This window comes from Poromitra crassiceps (genome assembly GCF_964638095.1).
Source record: "Poromitra crassiceps genome assembly, chromosome: 8".
In the NCBI taxonomy this organism is placed as follows: Eukaryota; Metazoa; Chordata; class Actinopteri; order Beryciformes; family Melamphaidae; genus Poromitra; species Poromitra crassiceps.
The window spans coordinates 26,496,263-26,513,349 of record NC_139629.1 but is presented as its reverse complement, the minus strand read 5'-3'; the positions used below and the strand labels follow the sequence as shown (position 1 = coordinate 26,513,349).

Genomic DNA, 17,087 nt, shown 5'->3' with positions numbered 1-17,087 from the left:
CTCTATACCGGTAGTACAGAGCAGACTTCACTTCATGTCAGCTGTCAATCAGCTGTCAATGCGGTTTGTTGCCACACAATAAACCAGCGGTTTGTTGAAAAACTTGAATAGGTCTGTGTGAACGTAGCTGCTTTCCCCCCCTCATCACCTCTCTTCTGTTGCTGTCACTGTCTCTGTTCTGCCTCTAGTTTGCTCATATTATACTACCTTTGTTTTGGTAGAAAAAGCACTTCCTCAACTACATTTAGTTTTGCTAGAAAAGTGGGTCACAAAACACACTTTGTTACGTCATGACTAGCTGCAGTAGCTGCCCGTTATCAGCAAACGCTACTTATTTGCAAACACAGAAACTCCGACAACACACCCAATGTGCTACATACTGAATCTTTAAACAAACACTACCGACTTTTTTTTACTGCTAATTTCTCCACATTTATTGTTTTGCATGTGTTTTTAGTCTATGTTTTAAATCAATCAATACATCAATAAATCCATTTTATTTAAAGTGCAGAATCACCATGAAGCATGGTCCCAATACACTTAAAATAAAGCATAGGACAACACATATCTACAGCAAACAAAATAAAATTGTTACAAACGACACATTTAAAACATCGATGTTGAAAGGATGTTTTCCTCGCTACTTGCAGGGGCTTTCTACTCTCGCAAACATCTCTCATTATATTCTAACAGTTTGTTTGGACGTAATTTTGTAATTTTGTGGTTATGCTGCCGTTTCCTTTCACTTCTGTGTCTTTCCGTCCCGGAGAGAGACTATAAACAACGAGAGCACTCGCCCATTCACAGCGATAGTGAAGCATCACTATTAAATTTAGACGGTTTCATAACAAGTGAACATTTTGCTCGTAGTTGCTTTAAAAAACATCAATCTAAAAGGGCTGTTTGAATACAAATAGTAAAAAATAAATAAAAATAAAACAGGCACATTAAAAAACATCCATATTAAAAGAATGTTTTAAAAGGTGAAGAACCCGGCTGTAGTTGAAGTGCAAAAAGGTGTGTTTTCAGTCTTAAAAATGTAGACTGAGCTCGCTTCTTTAACATGTAGTGGAAGTTCAGTCCACAGATATGGGGCGTTGTAGGCAAAAGCTCTGAAACCAAGCGATTTTTTTGTTGACAGAGGGAATGGCTATAGGAGACCAGCATTGAGAGAGGGAAGGGGGCATGCCGGCACATAGTGTGAAATAAGCTCAGATAGATACGGTGCTGTCAGTGGCCTACATACTGACAGTGAGAACAGTGCTGTCAGTGGCCTACATACTGACAGTGAGAACAGTGCTGTCAGTGGCCTACATACTGACAGTGAGAACAGTGCTGTCAGTGGCCTACATATTGACAGTGAGAACAGTGCTGTCAGTGGCCTACATACTGACAGTGAGAACAGTGCTGTCAGTGGCCTACATACTGACAGTGAGAACAGTACTGTCAGTGGCCTACATACTGACAGTGAGAACAGTGCTGTCAGTGGCCTACATACTGACAGTGAGAACAGTGCTGTCAGTGGCCTACATACTGACAGTGAGAACAGTGCTGTCAGTGGCCTACATACTGACAGTGAGAACAGTGCTGTCAGTGGCCTACATACTGACATTGAGAACAGTGCTGTCAGTGGCCTACATACTGACAGTGAGAACAGTGCTGTCAGTGGCCTACATACTGACAGTGAGAACAGTGCTGTCAGTGGCCTACATACTGACATTGAGAACAGTGCTGTCAGTGGCCTACCTACTGACATTGAGAACAGTGCTGTCAGTGGCCTACATACTGACAGTGAGAACAGTGCTGTCAGTGGCCTACATACTGACAGTGAGAACAGTGCTGTCAGTGGCCTACATACTGACATTGAGAACAGTGCTGTCAGTGGCCTACCTACTGACATTGAGAACAGTGCTGTCAGTGGCCTACATACTGACAGTGAGAACAGTGCTGTCAGTGGCCTACATACTGACAGTGAGAACAGTGCTGTCAGTGGCCTACATACTGACAGTGAGAACAGTGCTGTCAGTGGCCTACATACTGACAGTGAGAACAGTGCTGTCAGTGGCCTACATACTGGAACTGCCTCATCTTTGATTGATCAGCTCACAGAAATAGCGCTCGACCTCATGTGCAACGTGCTCTGCTCTGCCTAAAAACACAGCAGGCAGCACCTTTCCAAAGTGTTCAATTCGAATCATTTAGTTATTATATTATGAGTCCTGGTCGCCTCACTAGTGCCTCCGCTGGCCGGTCGGGGCGCCTGTTCATGGGGAGGGACTGGGGGGGGGGGGGGGGGGGGGCGGGGATAGTGTGATCCTCCCACGCGCTACGTCCTGCCGGTCAAACTCCTCTCTCTCAGGTCTCAGACTGCACATGTATCAGAGGAACCATGTGCTAGCTTACAACTCTGCCCAGATCAGCAGAAGGGGTGGTGGTGCAACCAACTTCATTCATCATGTCTCCCTCTCCATCCACCCATCCATCCATCCATCCATCCATATCCATTCATTCATCCATTCATCCATCTATCCCTCCCTCCTCCTCTCCCCCCAGGCGTTTGCCCTGGAGAAGGACCTGCAGCTGGAGCTTCTGCGGACAGCCTGTATGTGTCAGACGGTGATCTGCTGCAGGGTGACTCCTCTGCAGAAGGCCCAGGTGGTGGAGCTGGTGAAGAAGTTCAAGCAGGCGGTCACTCTGGCCATCGGGGACGGGGCCAACGACGTCAGCATGATCAAGGGTGAGCTCAGCTCCAAGCACAGCAGGCACAGAGCTGGAAAAGTAGTGTTTGGTTTGTGTTTGGTTTGTATGTGGTTTGGTTTGTGTTGGTTTGTATGTGTTTGGTTTGTATCTACAGCTGTGCCATGCTGTTTTTACCTTGTTGTTTACCTGACCCCATAACCAATTACACTTTGGGACAATAAACATATTGGCGCTCAGACCATCCACCAACTCCATGGCGAATTCTTTTTTTTTTTTGCATATCTCTACCATAGATCTACATGCTGAGCAAGGACAGCTGGAAAATGCTGAACAACGTTGTTGCTGAATGTGTGAACCCTCAGACACACATGTTAACCCTCTCTCTACCTGCCTCTCTCCCTCCAGCTGCTCATATTCACCCTCTCTCTACCTGCCTCTCTCCCTCCAGCTGCTCATATTAAACCTCTCTCTACCTGCCTCTCTCCCTCCAGCTGCTCATATTAACCCTCTCTCTACCTGCCTCTCTCCCTCCAGCTGCTCATATTCACCCTCTCTCTACCTGCCTCTCTCCCTCCAGCTGCTCATGTTAACCCTCTCTCTACCTGCCTCTCTCCCTCCAGCTGCTCATATTAACCCTCTCTCTACCTGCCTCTCTCCCTCCAGCTGCTCATGTTAACCCTCTCTCTACCTGCCTCTCTCCCTCCAGCTGCTCATATTAACCCTCTCTCTACCTGCCTCTCTCCCTCCAGCTGCTCATATTAACCCTCTCTCTACCTGCCTCTCTCCCTCCAGCTGCTCATATTAACCCTCTCTCTACCTGCCTCTCTCCCTCCAGCTGCTCATATTAACCCTCTCTCTACCTGCCTCTCTCCCTCCAGCTGCTCATGTTAACCCTCTCTCTACCTGCCTCTCTCCCTCCAGCTGCTCATGTTAACCCTCTCTCTACCTGCCTCTCTCCCTCCAGCTGCTCATGTTAACCCTCTCTCTACCTGCCTCTCTCCCTCCAGCTGCTCATATTAACCCTCTCTCTACATGCCTCTCTCCCTCCAGCTGCTCATATTAACCCTCTCTCTACCTGCCTCTCTCCCTCCAGCTGCTCATATTAACCCTCTCTCTACCTGCCTCTCTCCCTCCAGCTGCTCATATTAACCCTCTCTCTACATGCCTCTCTCCCTCCAGCTGCTCATATTAACCCTCTCTCTACCTGCTTCTCTCCCTCCAGCTGCTCATATTAACCCTCTCTCTACCTGCCTCTCTCCCTCCAGCTGCTCATATTAACCCTCTCTCTACCTGCCTCTCTCCCTCCAGCTGCTCATATTAACCCTCTCTCTACCTGCCTCTCTCCCTCCAGCTGCTCATATTAACCCTCGCTCTACCTGCCTCTCTCCCTCCAGCTGCTGATATTAACCCTCTCTCTACCTGCCTCTCTCCCTCCAGCTGCTCATATTAACCCTCTCTCTACCTGCCTCTCTCCCTCCAGCTGCTGATATTAACCCTCTCTCTACCTGCCTCTCTCTCTCCCTCCAGCTGCTCATATTAACCCTCTCTCTACCTGCCTCTCTCCCTCCAGCTGCTCATATTAACCCTCTCTCTACCTGCCTCTCTCCCTCCAGCTGCTGATATTAACCCTCTCTCTACCTGCCTCTCTCTCTCCCTCCAGCTGCTCATATTAACCCTCTCTCTACCTGCCTCTCTCCCTCCAGCTGCTCATGTTAACCCTCTCTCTACCTGCCTCTCTCCCTCCAGCTGCTCATATTAACCCTCTCTCTACCTGCCTCTCTCCCTCCAGCTGCTCATATTAACCCTCTCTCTACCTGCCTCTCTCCCTCCAGCTGCTCATATTAACCCTCTCTCTACCTGCCTCTCTCCCTCCAGCTGCTCATATTAACCCTCTCTACCTGCCTCTCTCCCTCCAGCTGCTCATATTAACCCTCTCTCTACCTGCCTCTCTCCCTCCAGCTGCTCATATTAACCCTCTCTCTACCTGCCTCTCTCCCTCCAGCTGCTCATATTAACCCTCTCTCTACCTGCCTCTCTCCCTCCAGCTGCTCATGTTAACCCTCTCTCTACCTGCCTCTCTCCCTCCAGCTGCTCATATTAACCCTCTCACTACCTGCCTCTCTCCCTCCAGCTGCTCATATTAACCCTCTCTCTACCTGCCTCTCTCCCTCCAGCTGCTCATATTAACCCTCTCTCTACCTGCCTCTCTCCCTCCAGCTGCTGATATTAACCCTCTCTCTACCTGCCTCTCTCCCTCCAGCTGCTCATATTAACCCTCTCTCTACCTGCCTCTCTCCCTCCAGCTGCTCATATTAACCCTCTCTCTACCTGCCTCTCTCCCTCCAGCTGCTCATGTTAACCCTCTCTACCTGCCTCTCTCCCTCCAGCTGCTCATATTAACCCTCTCTCTACCTGCCTCTCTCCCTCCAGCTGCTCATATTAACCCTCTCTCTACATGCCTCTCTCCCTCCAGCTGCTCATATTAACCCTCTCTCTACCTGCCTCTCTCCCTCCAGCTGCTCATATTAACCCTCTCTCTACCTGCCTCTCTCCCTCCAGCTGCTGATATTAACCCTCTCTCTACATGCCTCTCTCCCTCCAGCTGCTCATATTAACCCTCTCTCTACCTGCCTCTCTCCCTCCAGCTGCTGATATTAACCCTCTCTCTACCTGCCTCTCTCCCTCCAGCTGCTCATATTAACCCTCTCTCTACCTGCCTCTCTCCCTCCAGCTGCTCATATTAACCCTCTCTCTACCTGCCTCTCTCCCTCCAGCTGCTCATGTTAATCCTCTCTCTACCTGCCTCTCTCCCTCCAGCTGCTCATATTAACCCTCTCTCTACCTGCCTCTCTCCCTCCAGCTGCTCATGTTAACCCTCTCTCTACCTGCCTCTCTCCCTCCATCTGCTCATATTAACCCTCTCTCTACCTGCCTCTCTCCCTCCAGCTGCTGATATTAACCCTCTCTCTACCTGCCTCTCTCTCTCCCTCCAGCTGCTCATATTAACCCTCTCTCTACCTGCCTCTCTCCCTCCAGCTGCTCATATTAACCCTCTCTCTACCTGCCTCTCTCCCTCCAGCTGCTCATGTTAACCCTCTCTCTACCTGCCTCTCTCCCTCCAGCTGCTCATATTAACCCTCTCTCTACCTGCCTCTCTCCCTCCAGCTGCTCATATTAACCCTCTCTCTACCTGCCTCTCTCCCTCCAGCTGCTCATATTAACCCTCTCTCTACCTGCCTCTCTCCCTCCAGCTGCTCATATTAACCCTCTCTACCTGCCTCTCTCCCTCCAGCTGCTCATATTAACCCTCTCTCTACCTGCCTCTCTCCCTCCAGCTGCTCATATTAACCCTCTCTCTACCTGCCTCTCTCCCTCCAGCTGCTCATATTAACCCTCTCTCTACCTGCCTCTCTCCCTCCAGCTGCTCATATTAACCCTCTCTCTACCTGCCTCTCTCTCTCCCTCCAGCTGCTCATATTAACCCTCTCTCTACCTGCCTCTCTCCCTCCAGCTGCTCATATTAACCCTCTCTCTACCTGCCTCTCTCCCTCCAGCTGCTCATGTTAACCCTCTCTCTACCTGCCTCTCTCCCTCCAGCTGCTCATATTAACCCTCTCTCTACCTGCCTCTCTCCCTCCAGCTGCTCATATTAACCCTCTCTCTACCTGCCTCTCTCCCTCCAGCTGCTCATGTTAACCCTCGCTCTACCTGCCTCTCTCCCTCCAGCTGCTCATATTAACCCTCTCTCTACCTGCCTCTCTCCCTCCAGCTGCTCATATTAACCCTCTCTCTACCTGCCTCTCTCCCTCCAGCTGCTCATGTTAACCCTCTCTACCTGCCTCTCTCCCTCCAGCTGCTCATATTAACCCTCTCTCTACCTGCCTCTCTCCCTCCAGCTGCTCATATTAACCCTCTCTCTACATGCCTCTCTCCCTCCAGCTGCTCATATTAACCCTCTCTCTACCTGCCTCTCTCCCTCCAGCTGCTCATATTAACCCTCTCTCTACCTGCCTCTCTCCCTCCAGCTGCTCATATTAACCCTCTCTCTACCTGCCTCTCTCCCTCCAGCTGCTCATGTTAATCCTCTCTCTACCTGCCTCTCTCCCTCCAGCTGCTCATATTAACCCTCTCTCTACCTGCCTCTCTCCCTCCAGCTGCTCATGTTAACCCTCTCTCTACCTGCCTCTCTCCCTCCATCTGCTCATATTAACCCTCTCTCTACCTGCCTCTCTCCCTCCAGCTGCTCATGTTAACCCTCTCTCTACCTGCCTCTCTCCCTCCAGCTGCTCATATTAACCCTCTCTCTACCTGCCTCTCTCCCTCCAGCTGCTCATATTAACCCTCTCTCTACCTGCCTCTCTCCCTCCAGCTGCTCATGTTAACCCTCTCTCTACCTGCCTCTCTCCCTCCAGCTGCTCATATTAACCCTCTCTCTACCTGCCTCTCTCCCTCCAGCTGCTCATATTTACCCTCTCTCTACCTGCCTCTCTCCCTCCAGCTGCTCATATTAACCCTCTCTACCTGCCTCTCTCCCTCCAGCTGCTCATATTAACCCTCTCTCTACATGCCTCTCTCCCTCCAGCTGCTCATATTAACCCTCTCTCTACCTGCCTCTCTCCCTCCAGCTGCTCATGTTAACCCTCTCTCTACCTGCCTCTCTCCCTCCAGCTGCTCATATTAACCCTCTCTCTACCTGCCTCTCTCCCTCCAGCTGCTCATGTTAACCCTCTCTCTACCTGCCTCTCTCCCTCCAGCTGCTCATATTCACCCTCTCTCTACCTGCCTCTCTCCCTCCAGCTGCTCATGTTAACCCTCTCTCTACCTGCCTCTCTCCCTCCAGCTGCTCATATTAACCCTCTCTCTACCTGCCTCTCTCCCTCCAGCTGCTCATGTTAACCCTCTCTCTACCTGCCTCTCTCCCTCCAGCTGCTCATGTTAACCCTCTCTCTACCTGCCTCTCTCCCTCCAGCTGCTCATATTAACCCTCTCTCTACCTGCCTCTCTCCCTCCAGCTGCTCATATTAACCCTCTCTCTACCTGCCTCTCTCCCTCCAGCTGCTCATATTCACCCTCTCTCTACCTGCCTCTCTCCCTCCAGCTGCTCATATTAACCCTCTCTCTACCTGCCTCTCTCCCTCCAGCTGCTCATATTAACCCTCTCTCTACCTGCCTCTCTCCCTCCAGCTGCTCATATTAACCCTCTCTCTACCTGCCTCTCTCCCTCCAGCTGCTCATATTCACCCTCTCTCTACCTGCCTCTCTCCCTCCAGCTGCTCATATTAACCCTCTCTCTACCTGCCTCTCTCCCTCCAGCTGCTCATATTAACCCCCTCTCTACCTGCCTCTCTCCCTCCAGCTGCTCATATCGGAGTGGGTATCAGCGGACAGGAGGGCATGCAGGCGGTCCTCTCCAGCGACTACTCCTTTGCCCAGTTCCGTTACCTGCAGCGCCTCCTGCTGGTGCACGGCCGCTGGTCCTACCTGCGCATGTGCAAGTTCCTGAGCTACTTCTTCTATAAGAACTTCACCTTCACCTTTGTCCATTTCTGGTACGCCTTCTTCTGTGGCTTCTCTGCACAGGTGAGCGGCACATGGGAGCAGTGTTGGGGGTAACTCATTACAAATGTAACATATTACATGTAATATATTACTTTTAGGAGTAACTCAGTAATATAACTTATTACTTATAGGATTTCAGTAATATTATACCAGTTACTTTGTCAAGTAACTCAAGTTACAAATTGAGTTACATTTTTATTAAATCAAAGCACATATTTAAAAAAGATACAATCATTTCCTAATCAAACTGTGTGTTTTTCTGCAAATAACCACTATAGATGACGATAACAAAGGAAAAGAATAACATTTAGAATTTTGGATTGTTTACACTGACTTCATGGCGGTTGACATTCTTTTTCGGGATGGTTCTGGGGCGGCGATGTCATTCTGCTGCTGCTGTTGTTTTGGTAAAAGTAATGCAAAAGTAGTGAAATAAGTAACAAGTTACTCTACACAGAAAGTAATATTGTAAAGTAACTTATTACTTTCAAATGAAAGTAACTAGTAATATGTAGTATATTACATTTTGAAAGTAACTTGCCCAACACTGCATGGGAGGCATACGATGAGCAGCGGTCTAACTAGGCGAGCGCATGCCAACCTTTCTACTGCGTTTTGTTGTGTTACGTGAATCCGTTTGAAAGCACATTTTTGTGACCCATGGCCTGCTTTTCAAGTTTCATGCAAATCCATTGTATCCTGCCAACAAACAGACAGACAAATGGGGGCGAAAACATAACCCAACTCGTTCGACAAATCTGTTGGCGGAGGTAATCATTAGGAAATATAAATTGGGAAATTAGGAAAAATATATGCCATAGTTATAACACGGTTACAATGTGCTTGTAATGCCGTTATGCTGTGTAACTTCACTTCAAGTAAAGTATTTGTATTTGTATACATAATGTAGAGTACATGAACTAAAGTATACATTAAAGCAGCTCAATGCTTTATTGACAGCACATTACAGTATTTCTGGGTATTAAATTGTACATTTTTCAAAGTGCAGCTTTGATACTTTGAATAAAGCTGTCTACCTGTTTGCAGTACAAGTATTCATAGATACATATAGGTGTATACATCCTTTGTGTATATTTGCATAATGAATGCTGTTGTTGTTGTTGATACACACAGACGGTGTATGACGAGTGGTTCATCACCTTGTACAACCTGGTTTACACGGCTCTTCCCGTCCTCGGCATGAGTCTCTTTGACCAGGTAAGATGTTGATTCTTCACACTGCACCTGTTTACACTGCACCACTCTAAAACTCACCTCCAACCTGTTTACACTGCACCACTCTAAAACTCACCTCCAACCTGTTTACACTGCACCACTCTAAAACTCACCTCCAACCTGTTTACACTGCACCACTCTAAAACTCACCTCCAACCTGTTTACACTGCACCACTCTAAAACTCACCTCCAACCTGTTTACACTGCACTACTCTAAAACTCACCTCCAACCTGTTTACACTGCACCACTCTAAAACTCACCTCCAACCTGTTTACACTGCACCACTCTAAAACTCACCTCCAACCTGTTTACACTGCACTACTCTAAAACTCACCTCCAACCTGTTTACACTGCACCGCTCTAAAACTCACCTCCAACCTGTTTACACTGCACCACTCTAAAACTCACCTCCAACCTGTTTACACTGCACCACTCTAAAACTCACCTCCAACCTGTTTACACTGCACCACTCTAAAACACACCTCCAACCTGTTTACACTGCACCACTCTAAAACTCACCTCCAACCTGTTTACACTGCACCACTCTAAAACTCACCTCCAACCTGTTTACACTGCACCACTCTAAAACTAACCTCCAACCTGTTTACACTGCACCACTCTAAAACTCACCTCCAACCTGTTTACACTGCACCACTCTAAAACTCACCTCCAACCTGTTTACACTGCACCGCTCTAAAACACACCTCCAACCTGTTTACACTGCACCGCTCTAAAACACACCTCCAACCTGTTTACACTGCACCGCTCTAAAACTCACCTCCAACCTGTTTACACTGCACTACTCTAAAACTCACCTCCAACCTGTTTACACTGCACCGCTCTAAAACTCACCTCCAACCTGTTTACACTGCACCACTCTAAAACTCACCTCCAACCTGTTTACACTGCACCACTCTAAAACTCACCTCCAACCTGTTTACACTGCACCACTCTAAAACTCACCTCCAACCTGTTTACACTGCACCGCTCTAAAACTCACCTCCAACCTGTTCACACTGCACCGCTCTAAAACTCACCTCCAACCTGTTTACACTGCACTACTCTAAAACTCACCTCCAACCTAGATTGATAGGTTTTCTTTTATATCAGACACAGGTTTGTATTCCTACCTGACATGTTTCGACGGTAATACTTCCGTCTTCTTCAGAGGTGTCACTAGATGGTGTGTGACGTGTCTTTAACAGCTGATGTTGTTTACAGAGGCGTGATCGTCCTGTCAGATTTGACAGGACGACCACGCCCCTTGCTGTCATCTCGCCGTTTGAGAACGCTGCTCCAGGTGGTGGAAAGCATATAGGCCCCCTCGTCCCGGTTCATCGTCGTTTGCGCCCGCTTCCTGATCTCCACTGCCTCCATAATCCAGCGCTGGTGTTTGTTGTCCTGGGTGCGGATGACTTTGGCCTTATCCCAGTCCATAATGTGGTTCTCCCTTTTGCAGTGATCTGTGATTGCTGATTTGAGATTTTCTTGTAGTGCCTGTTCCTTTATAGCCCGTGTCTGCCTTTTTGTTGTCTCCTTCTCACATTCCTTTTGGTGCTCTTTTTTGCGGGTGATGAATGACCGTCCTGTTTCTCCTATGTATGATTTATTGCATGATTGACATGGTATTTCATAGATGACGTTACATTTTTTGTTTGGGTCGATTTTGTCTTTTGGGTGCACTAGCAGTTGTCTGAGTTTTATGTGTGGTTTGACTGGTGTGCTGATGTGACGTTTACTCATGGCTCTCTGTATGCGTTCAGTGATGCCTCTGATGTATGGTAGTGTGACCGCCCCTATGTTTTCTGTTTTATTGTCCGGTTTCTTTTTACCTGTACGGGTGTGTTGTCTTTGTTTGACTTGCTGTTTTCCCTTTTCTATGGCCCAGTTTGGGTAGTGGCAGGTTTTGAGAGCGTTGTGGAAGTATTACCGTCGAAACATGTCAGGTAGGAATACAAACCTGTGTCTGATATAAAAGAAAACCTATCAATCTAAGTAAAGTATAGACACTATGAACCTTTTTGGATTATCACCTCCAACCTGTTTACACTGCACCACTCTAAAACTCACCTCCAACCTGTTTACACTGCACCACTCTAAAACTCACCTCCAACCTGTTTACACTGCACCACTCTAAAACTCACCTCCAACCTGTTTACACTGCACTACTCTAAAACTCACCTCCAACCTGTTCACACTGCACCGCTCTAAAACTCACCTCCAACCTGTTTACACTGCACCACTCTAAAACTAACCTCCAACCTGTTTACACTGCACCACTCTAAAACTAACCTCCAACCTGTTTACACTGCACTACTCTAAAACTCACCTCCAACCTGTTTACACTGCACCACTCTAAAACTCACCTCCAACCTGTTTACACTGCACCGCTCTAAAACTCACCTCCAACCTGTTTACACTGCACCACTCTAAAACTCACCTCCAACCTGTTTACACTGCACCACTCTAAAACTCACCTCCAACCTGTTTACACTGCACCACTCTAAAACTCACCTCCAACCTGTTTACACTGCACCACTCTAAAACTAACCTCCAACCTGTTTACACTGCACCACTCTAAAACTCACCTCCAACCTGTTTACACTGCACCACTCTAAAACTCACCTCCAACCTGTTTACACTGCACCACTCTAAAACTAACCTCCAACCTGTTTACACTGCACCACTCTAAAACTCACCTCCAACCTGTTTACACTGCACCACTCTAAAACTAACCTCCAACCTGTTTACACTGCACCACTCTAAAACTCACCTCCAACCTGTTTACACTGCACCACTCTAAAACTAACCTCCAACCTGTTTACACTGCACCACTCTAAAACTAACCTCCAACCTGTTTACACTGCACCACTCTAAAACTCACCTCCAACCTGTTTGGTTTAATATCTTCACACTGCACCGCTCTAAAACTCACATCCAACCTGTTTGGTTTAATATCTTCACACTGCACCACTCTAAAACTCACATCCAACCTGTTTGGTTTAATATCATATCATTTATTCTGTGAAACGATCAGGCTGCCAGTACTGTACTGTTTCCTCTTTTAGATCTGTCTTAAAAACTCACTTTTCCGGATTCCTTTGGATTAATTAGCTTGTTATGAAGACTGTCTTCTGGATTCTGTTGTGTGTTTTGATCCTTAGCTGTGCAGATTTATGATCTTTTTTTTCTAAAGCACGTTGTAGCCTTGTTTTGAAATGTGCTCAGTCCTCACATAGCATTGTAAAGCCTAGAACAAGGAGTATATACCAGTTGGGCTCATCGAGGACGACCTATCTAATAATAAAATAAAATAAAAGAATTGCAAGCTCTGGAGGAGATTCTGAGATGTATATGAGATCACAATTGCAAGAAAGAAATGCTAAATTCAGTCCTCCGCCTCCCTCTCCTCTCTGTGTCTCCCCCCTCTCTCTCTCACTCCCCCCCTCTCTCTCTCACTCCCCCCTGCAGGATGTGAGTGACCGGTGGAGTTTCCAGTATCCTCAGCTCTACTCCCCCGGCCAGCTCAACCTGTACTTCAGTAAGAAGGCCTTCATCCGCTGCATGCTGCACAGCTGCTACAGCTCCCTCATCCTCTTCTTCATCCCCTGGGCCGCCATGCACGACACCGTCCGCGACGACGGCAAGGACATCGTGGACTACCAGTCCTTCGCTCTGTTGGCAGCGACCTGTCTGCTCATCGCTGTCAATATACAGGTGAGCAGACGAACCATGTGACACCCTCTGTCAATATACAGGTGAGCAGACGAACCATGTGACACGATCTGGTGAAGAGGGAAACAAGTATAGGCAACTGTGAAATCGCACAAGATATTTTTATTTGTATTTTATTTTTGACACAAGTTTAGATGTTAAAGAACCAACTCAATATAACAAACAACAGTTTTAGCATCACTAAATACTTCTGAATGTTGTTTTTAGGAGTATGGACATTCAAATACTTAATTCAAATACTTAATTAAATACTAAATAAATAATTCAAATCTTCTTCTACTATTTTCAGATTTCAATGTATCACACATCATTTGAAAGCTTACAATCAGCACTTTCACAATCTGTGAAAAACTGAAAAACGACCTTGTCCTACATGTTAGGCCAAGGTCTAAACACCAGTTCCTGTCACAAATTGGAAACATGCATGAAGAAATTCAGAAATTCACTTTATAACACACAGAAATTAACTTTTCCTTTCAGAAGTTATTGTTTTGTGCCTTAATCAGATTTTTTGGGGGGACATCTAGGAAACGGTTATTGAACTATGAAATAACACATCTGTGTACTAGCAAATAAACAATTGAATTTGTCCCGCTAAGATCTGTTTAAACTCAAATTGTTCAGAGAACACACTGTAAAGAATTCCCTGGTAATACAGTAAGCTCCCATGAATCACCTATGGTGGCTTATGGGTGACATTAGTCACACAAAATGCACACACACACACACTCGAGCCACTTCTTAACATGCAGTGGAATCCGTATTATAACCCGCTCCTAGCCGGTTGGCCTGCATGTTAAACAACAATTAGCCGGCCTACGCGCACTCCCGCGAGTCCGTATCATATTCATCTCGGTCGCCGGTATAGCATCCGCATAATAGGAAAAGCGGGTGCTGTTTAACTCTGGCAGCTCATAATCCCGATCATGTCTGAGTGGGCGGGTGGTGGCACTTCACGTTCACTAGTTTATTAATTAATTAATCGTTCGGGCAATCGCTTATATCAACGAATTAAATGAGCAAACTCACGGTTTACTCAAGTGCTGCAAACGGCTTTGAATTGTTTGGTAGAGCTAGGGATCCCAACGCGCTTCAGCTATGCAGGCAGGCAGGTCCGTGCATCACACCGAGGAGAGGAGAGAGCTTACTGCTGCGCTGCTGATCCATGTCAGAAAAAGTGAGACATAGGCCTAGCCTAACTTTTGTGGGGAGAAATACATTGAAAACTAGTCAGATATGACTTGAATGCCACTTAAATAAATAATATAAATCACCCACAGTGATTGACGACAGTTCAACCACTATTTTGACTGGGCGGCTTTATGTAACAAAGGCGGAAGCGCTCATTTTTGGCATACTGCCACCCCTCGCGGTCGGAATGGACCCTCGAGTTAAAATGGCATGTTTTTGAATGGAGTTTGGTTATAGATTCGCTAAAGCTGTTTCAATTGAGCACAGCGCCGACGACGACTCACATGACAACTATTTGCCTTGTAGGGAATAACGTGCATGCTTCCGCACCCCCTCCCCCTCCCCCACCCACTGGCAGAGAGAATACTGACCATTTCCAGCTGTTTCTAAACAAAGACCCCTCATGTTTAAAAAGGTAAAACCGGAAAATATCCTGCTAGCTGCTAGCCAGACATGATCCAGACTTCATGTTTAAAAGCCACTAAACACACACACACACACACACACACACACACACACACACACACACACACACACACACACACACACACACACAGAGCGGGAGTGACATGTGAGACTGAGCTGCTTGTGTTTTTTCCTAAAGCTGTGTCTGGACACGCACTACTGGACGGCTGTGAACCAGTTCTTTGTGTGGGGAAGCCTGTCTGCCTACTTCGCCATCACCTTCACCATGTACAGCAACGGCATGTTCCTCATCTTCACCTCCTCATTCCCCTTCATCGGTGAGTACCTTCATCGTCAGCACCAGTGGCTCCTGGGGAAGCTAAGTAGGTCTGGCCTAGGATACTCCTTGGATGGGAGACTGCGGTGCTAGAAGTGGTCAACCCCCCCCATTAGATGATGTCATCAGTGATGGTCACTCGAGCAATTGTGATGCCTCCATTCTTAGCCACAGGGGGAATGTGACATTATTTAACGTGATGTTTTTTCTTGTACTTTGCCGACCCCAGGCACGGCCAGAAACTCCCTGAACCAGCCCAACGTGTGGCTGACCATCCTCCTCACCTCCATCCTCTGTGCTCTGCCTGTGGTGGCTTTCCGCTTCCTCCTCATTCAGCTGCGGCCCACCATCAACGACAAGGTGACACCGCACGTTACACACGCTACACACGCTACACACGCTACACACGCTACACACGCTACACACGCTACACACGCTACACACTGCATCACAGCACATTTGGCGTTTACTGATTTTTTTGGCTTTACAGATTTTTTTGTTTTTTATTTTTATTTTTTACATTTTTATTAAGTTGAACAACTAACAAAACAAAATGCCCATGCAAAGGCACTTATGATCCGGTGCAGGACAGAAAGAAAAGGTCATATTTTATCCTCCGTTCTCAGAGAAATTCATCTTGCAGCACGTACACCAGCACTCATCAAAGTAACATGACGCAGCATAAAAAGCTGTCCCTGTCCCCCCCTGCCTCCCTGCCTCCCTGTCCCCCCCTGCCTCCCTGTCCCCCCCTGCCTCCCTGCAGGTGAGGCACAAGGTGCAAAAGGAGGCGGTGCCAGCCCCCGAGCCCCGCCGCATCCCCCAGCGGAGGATCAGCACGCGGCGCTCGGGTTACGCCTTCTCCCACGCGCAGGGCTACGGCCAGCTGGTGACCTCCGGCCGGTTCCTGCTCAAACGCCCGCTCAAGAGCCGGCTCGCCCTCTTCCCCCAGACCGACTCCGCCCTCTTCCCCCAGACCGACTCGCCTCTGGCCCAGAGCCAGCCGCAGCACTACCGCACCATCAGCGAGGAAAACGAGGAGCCGCACACCACCTAGCCGCCAGCACCTTCTACTTCTGCGTCAAAGTGTTGCCATTATAATACTGTAGGTGTTCACCCGAAAATCGGAAATACATATCGTATTCTTTCCTCTTACCTGTACTGCTATTTATCCATCTAGAAAGATCATTTTGGTGCGAGTTTTGGAGATATCGGCTGTAGAGATGTCTGCCTTCTCTCGAATACAATGGAACTGGATGGCACTCGGCATGTGGTGCCCAAAAAAGCAATGTCTCTTTCCAGAAATGATTGACCTGATTACTCAAGATAATCCACAGACCTTGTTGTGGGCAGTTTCATGTAGGAACTATTTTCTTTTGACCGAACTACACCCGCCAATCATCTCACTGCGCAGAAGGAGGCATGCTAACGTTACAGCTAAGCAAACGTTAGATGCATGCTTCCATTCTGCGCGTTTGGCGGGTGTAGTTCGCAACAAAATTGCATTTAGATGGATAAGAAAAATGTGTATTTTGGATTTGGATTTTGGAGTGAACTGTCCCTACCGCTCCTACCCTGAGGTCCCTAATGTGATCATTGACAATCCCAATCCCAATCATTATTGCAAACTCATGTTCTGCAGCCAAACCTTATTCAAACCCACAGAACTTTATTTAAAATTTTAGTCAACATTGCAGGGAAATGTCAATGTGTAGCTTTAAAATGATGCACAGTACATCTAGGTTTTTACCATTTGCTGTAGTAATGGTGCAGCCACTAAAAAAATGTGTGTATTGGATTTTAATATTTCACCTAATATAAGCAGCTGTAGCTTCAGTGAAGAGTTCGACCAAGCAGAATGTAGGCTATATGTTGTCGAACATTGTGGAAGAAGTAGTCCTATTTTTTTATAACTTTGAAGCAACT

The 17,087-nt window shown here is 47.5% G+C and overlaps 1 protein-coding gene across 1 annotated transcript in view; it reads left to right on the top strand.

Annotated features, from left to right (window-relative positions):
• The window catches only part of LOC310780604 (putative phospholipid-transporting ATPase IM), a gene marked incomplete at both ends in the record, with an annotated part of 45,517 nt that extends 29,299 nt beyond the window's left edge, over positions 1 to 16,218 (top strand). The window contains 7 exons of the mRNA XM_083641140.1: positions 2,554 to 2,737; positions 8,057 to 8,280; positions 9,394 to 9,477; positions 12,968 to 13,213; positions 15,027 to 15,165; positions 15,394 to 15,524; positions 15,928 to 16,218. Coding sequence (XP_083497266.1) covers positions 2,554 to 2,737; positions 8,057 to 8,280; positions 9,394 to 9,477; positions 12,968 to 13,213; positions 15,027 to 15,165; positions 15,394 to 15,524; positions 15,928 to 16,218 — 1,299 coding nt within the window. The remainder of the gene's footprint in view (positions 1 to 2,553; positions 2,738 to 8,056; positions 8,281 to 9,393; positions 9,478 to 12,967; positions 13,214 to 15,026; positions 15,166 to 15,393; positions 15,525 to 15,927) is intronic.
• Positions 16,219 to 17,087: the final 869 nt, after the last annotated feature.